At 44.9% G+C, this 6,000-nt stretch overlaps 1 protein-coding gene across 1 annotated transcript in view; it reads right to left on the minus strand.

The window, feature by feature from the left end:
• fgf11a (fibroblast growth factor 11a) overlaps nt 1-5,798 on the minus strand; it is a 95,089-nt gene extending 89,291 nt beyond the window's left edge. The window contains exon 1 of the mRNA XM_031735019.2: nt 4,683-5,798. Coding sequence (XP_031590879.1) covers nt 4,683-4,875 — 193 coding nt within the window. The 5' untranslated portion in view covers nt 4,876-5,798. The remainder of the gene's footprint in view (nt 1-4,682) is intronic.
• Nucleotides 5,799-6,000: the final 202 nt, after the last annotated feature.

Genomic DNA, 6,000 nt, shown 5'->3' on the forward strand with positions numbered 1-6,000 from the left:
ACAACAATGAGCCTCGGACACTCACACACACTCACACACACACACACACACACACACACACACACACACACAGAGTCAGGCTGAAGTGTGCATGCCCACTACTGTCACGCTGTCATTCGTCTTTTGTCTCTGAAACAAACGCACGCACATTTTCTCTCTCCTGCACACACACACACACACACCAGTTTGCCGTTGCTGGATGAACACTTGGCCGAAACAACTCCGAGTGTTGTTCTATCCTGTTAACAGAAGAGAGGAGGGTTTCCACAGCAGCTCCAGCAGGCAGTCAGAGGACAACACAAGCTATTCTGGTTTCGCTTTGATATCCAATAGGCGGCTTAACATCCTCATTAGATCATATCAACCCTGCATACACACACAAGCACAAAGCCGGGGTGAAATTATCTCTCTCCTACACACTCTACCTAAATTATCATAAAATCTCATCATTTGTTTGTGTTTGTCCCTGTATGAGTGTGTGGGTTCGTATGTTTGTACTTGAAATTGTGTCTCTGCTCAGGGTGGTTTGTGTATGTGTAAGTGTGTGTGTTTGTGCGGGGCAAGATGACCTTGTTATAAGCTGAGTGGGCTGTAGTGCTGGGGCATCATTAGTATGGTTTAGGTGAGGGTTAGAGGCTGTGCGTGTGGAGGTGCAGGAGTGAGATAGCGGGGAAAGATGTGGGATGACAGTATAAGAGGGAAGGTAAGGGGGAGAGGTATGTGGGTCAGGCCAGGACACACAAACACACGTCACTCCGGCCGGCCGTCACTACAGCGCAGGTACAAAGCGAATGTTTGAGGACACATACGTGCACACGCACACACAATTGTTTCAGAGTACACCTCCTCCTCTCCTGCAACAGCCTCAAATGGTCTTCAACAAAGGGAACCTGAAGTATCCAGTCACAATGCAGTGACGTACTAGCAGAGAGCGGTTGACACACGATAGCGTAAACACGCACACTTAACACGCATACGGAAAGACTGAGGTGCACGTTTGAGGTGTCTGTGGAGAGTGCCTGACACACTGGTCTGTAAATACAGTGGGCAGATTGTTAAACTGGCACACAGCAGCTCATCTGTGCTGACTCATGCCACACAACTCTCTAGATTTGAAGTTTTCCATCGGTTAATGTATTCAAAATGGCACTACAAGATTACATAATTAAATGAGCCCTGGTAGGCTGAATAAATCATTTCACTGATGCTTTCTGCTTAATTGTAGGATATGGCATTTTGTGTGTTTTGTCAAAGGATTGAATCCCCACCTAAATTTGCAGCGAGCTGTGTAATCTCCTTTGGGGTTCCTTGGAAAAGACCTGCAGCACATCATAAGTGGTATCAAAACTACCAACTTTTCCACATTTTTCTCCAATAGATTATATCAGAACATTCAACAATAACTCAAGCTGTGTAACATTCCCTGTAGAGTAGGAAGCAGAGATAGATTAACTTCCAGGTTCTTAAAGGTAAAGCCAGTGTAGAAGCACTTTAACCTTGCAATCTCTTCAATAACCAGCAGACTGGTAATATTGGATTTATTTTTAAACACGCAACAAGACCCATCAAACATTTTAGCCTTCCTGGGACTAAAAAGGTCCAGTTACTTCAGATGGCAACAAGTAAGGGTGACAGAGACGGATTTTTAATGAACAATGGAAAAACAAAGAAAAAAAGCAGCACAGATCACATTGCAAGTGGTTTGATGTTACAACGTTGGCTCAGAGTTACCGGTTCACTGCTGCTTTCTGGTGAGTTGTGGACTAACGTATAACCTGAGTGTGTTCATGTTGCTCTGGGGTTGATCAGTGTTTCTCTACCTGCCTTGGGGACACTTGCACATGTGCACCTTATTCATCATAAGTTAATGTGTTTAGCTTCTTTTTTTTTACTTAAAAGTCTGTGAAAGCTCTCTTGTTGTAATATGTCAGATTGTCTGTAGTTAAATCTGGGCTGAATTTTATTTTAATGGTCTCAAAGTTAACAGAAACCAATAAAAGGTAACCAGAGCCAAAGGAAGTTCATGACAGATAACAGCAACCAATGAAAATACATGACTATTCAACAGACTGTAAGCCACAGCATGCAGAATAAGCCAAAAGAAGGCAAATGAAGCCCATGGAAACAATGGAAGGCAGTTGGAAGCAAAGTGAAGGCAAGCTGTAAGCAAGCTGGTCTGAAGTGATGCCAGGAGGAGGAAGAAGAGGAGGAGGTAGAGGCCACAGCGTAAGAATATTCTAGTTGTTTATTCCTGGCCAGGGGTCAACTGTAGCCTCGGGTAAATCTCTGAGAGGGAGGGAGAAACTCACACACGATGAGGATTCAAACTCGCACTCACCAGCTAGCATACACAGACACACGGGGGGGTCCATGACACATGCACACATGATGAAGATATCCTGTCACACACAGTGCTCAACACAGGCCTCTGTAGATCATAACTTGAAATGGAGAAGCTGGTAATGTGTCTCAAACCACAGCCTCCATACGTGCCCGTGATTACGATAATAAATCCACAGGAGTGTGAGAAGCAGTGAAGCCAGCAGGATGTAAATGGCTTTAAACAATGGGAATGGTAGCGCACGTGGCCTTTTCCCAAGGAGCTGGCAATGCCACGGCCTGTCCAACATATTTTACAACCATAATTATAATATAGAGAGCAGCTGCCTCTATGGCAGATGCTGCTTCACACGCTAGAGGTTTCCCTACGTAATTATCACAATGAACTCGGCATACCACTAATAAATATCAGACAGGCGCACAGAATCACGCATACTTTGAGTAGCAATAAAGGACAGCGGAGGGCAAGTAGACGGGAAAAGGCAACGTCCAAACCGGTCAGTCCACTATCACCTCCGGTCACACACACAACTGTTCAGATTGTCTAATGTTTTATTAATAATGTGAAACATAGTAATGACAGCAGCATGTTGATATTCCTCAGTGTAGTTCCCAATCATCTGAGTTCAAAAACAGGTTAAAAAAAAAGACTACTAAAAGTCTTTTTTAAACGCAAATTAGATGCTTGAAAAATATAAGAAAGACAAATAATTAAAAATACTATTAAGTTTTAAGATCCCCAATCCCTAATCTATGGAAGCTCGTTCCACCAAAAAAAAGTATCCATAACTCGAAATTTCAAGTTATTTTCTCGAAATTTTGAGAAAAGTAGCTCGAAATTTTGACTTACTTTTCTCAAAATTTTGAGTTAATAACTCCAAATTTGGAGTTAGCGCTGCCAATCCGTAATCTACGCGAATAACGTCATTTCCTTGTTACCCGGAAGCTGAAGCCCTCAGCTAAAATGCTACAGCTAAGCTACCAGTATTACAGCCAGTCATGAATGCACAAATTGCTGAGTATTTTCAGCGTGGCTTCACAAATGATGAAATCCTTGTGTTATTAGCTGAATCACATGGCGTTACTATCAGCAAACGTACTCTCGAAAGAGCCAATTTGTTGCGATTTTGAGGGTGTATTTCACGTAGATTACTGATTGGCAGAGCTAACTCAAATTTTCGCGTTACTTTCCTCAAGATTTTGAGAAAGTAAGTTGAATTTTGAGTTATCAATACTTTTTTTTCTTTAAGTGGCCGAAACGGGCTTCCATACTAATCTGTTGGCAGGGTTGAATCTGAAAAAAATGTCTTGAAAAATTAAGGCACAAATATAATAAAATGACATACCTGAAAAATTATGTGCTTTATCTGTTTTGTTTTTTTCCCCTGTCTCTAAAGCATATATGGCTAGCTATAAACTCAGAGTTACACCTATTCCTAATCCTTTGATAATTCACTGAGTTTAATGATTATTTTAAGATTAATCCACATGGCTCAAGTAAGTCAGTTGACCACTGACCCAGTCCACTCCACGTGTACGTGTGCCTGTGTTTCACCACCCAGTCCTGCCTCTCTTTATCTAAAATTAGAAAAGTATTTTCTAACAGACCCCAAAGGTTTATATCAGGGGCACTACCCCTTTTGTGCAACTTGTGCAGCAAGGTCACATTAATCAAATAAATCAACTGTCTCGTTTAGTTCAGTGTGAAAAATTAAAAAAAGAATAAACTTAGACCGAACATGCAAACAAGACATGTTAGTCCAAAGTGTGTTTAACCTGTTTTGAAGGAAGCACAGGGAGAGTAATGGCTGTCAGAATTACAAATGAGCGACCTCTTGACATTTTTACTTCCCAGTAAATCACTGCATGCATGGGCCACATTTACCGTAGGCTTGCAGATTACCAGAGTGTGTGTGTGTGTCTGTGCGGGTGTGTGAGTGTAAATGTGTCCACATGCACCCCGACAAAGTCATCACTAAAGTCACAGCACAGGTTGGCTGATGCCTGTGGTGAGTGTTACAGAGCTGAGTGTATTAGCTGGAATTTACTCTGTCCATTTCCTGTATGAGCCCTGTTACAATAAACGCAGGACATGTTGGGTACAGCTACCAGGAAGATGGGCTGGAATGTTTCCCAGATTCAGATTAAGTCCTGAACTCTGAAATTACAGGCTTTACAGCTGAGGATTAATCTGTAGTCTGGCAAGTCAACTATCAAAATTCAGTTATCCAGTAAGGGCAGCAAACAGAGCAAAGAAAAAGAGGGGATTGGGTGGGGGTTACAGAGGGGAAGTGCCAAACTGGAAAACGGGATTTGAATGAGGAAGGCCTTTAGGAACTCACCTGGTCTTTTCTCCAGTTTTCTCCCTCGACTGCCACATAATCGAACTTTTGATATTAATATGAGGATTTGCTTCTGGCAAAGTGACTTGTTGCTCTTCGGGCAGGGCTTTCGCTTGCTGGCGATCTGCCGGTTTGCCTGGGGGTCCTTGACCTCCCTGCGCTGGCGGATGAGGGAGCTGGCAAGAGCGGCCATCTTCCCAGTGCTGACCCAGCTGCCCCCTCACCAGCCTCTGGCGGCTCGGTGGCACCCAGGTGTCGGGGGGTACCGTGGGCCACCCCCCTGCCCACTCACCCAGGGCGACGGAGCACCGCTGAGGGAGGGGTGCAGAGCGGAGGAGGGGGCTTCCTAGGACGAATCAACTGGGAGGGAGCAGAAAAATAAGGAGAGAAAGGGAGGAAGAGTTGGAGGTGGAGGAAAGAGAAGGGTGGATCCTTTAAAAGCCCTCCCAAGTCTGACAACCACTGCTCACGGAGGTTTGGATGAGTGGTCGTTTGCCTTTATATGTCCTTCTGGGATTTGTGCGTTGTGGTTGGGAGACCGGTTCAAGTAAAGCTTTCGCACGTCACTCTACCTCTGCCAGGACGAGTCATGTTGTTATCCACCCAAATTCCAGTGCAGTCTAGCCGCTATCCCTCTGACATCTCTGTCCCAGTCTAAGAGTACTCCGAGCACAAATGAAGTTTGTCTCAACCCCGTCTAAAACGGGACTCGTCGCATTATAAAACAAGAACCATAAAAAAAAGATGAAATTTAGTCCTCTTCACCTGCTCAGTCCCAAAAATAAGAAGCCTGATGCAGTTCACTGGGACAAAAAACAAGGGGTCCAAACATTAACTCTCCAAAAAGACAGGAGTATCACTGTTGGGACAGCCTGTGACTCCCGTCCTTTCTTTGCCTTCACCTGTAAAAATTCTCCACCTCAAACACAGTCAGAGCAAGAGAAGTAGAGGAAGAAGTAGTGACTGTCCGACCTGAGGTATCAGCTCCGCAAGCTGATGAAGGGATGCGGCTTCTGCTGGACGGAGCGCGGCTTGTTTCCTCGGCATCTTTCAGGCTCCCCTGGCATCCCCGTCGCGTTCACCCGCGCCCTGAGAGAAGACAGGGAAAAAGACGGAGACTTGACAAATCCAGCATTTCCCAGAGACAGAGGTGACATTCATGAACGAGAGAGCGCGGGGACAGAGAGACAGACAGCGACACAGAGGGGGAGAGAGAGAGAGGGAGGGAAAGAGAGAGAGGGAGGGAGTGCAGTGAGTCTATCTATCCCCCCTGTCGGATCAGGCTCTCCAACTCTAACAGCAGCGCACTACACCACAG

The sequence above is a fragment of the Oreochromis aureus genome, linkage group 3 (assembly GCF_013358895.1).
Source record: "Oreochromis aureus strain Israel breed Guangdong linkage group 3, ZZ_aureus, whole genome shotgun sequence".
In the NCBI taxonomy this organism is placed as follows: Eukaryota; Metazoa; Chordata; class Actinopteri; order Cichliformes; family Cichlidae; genus Oreochromis; species Oreochromis aureus.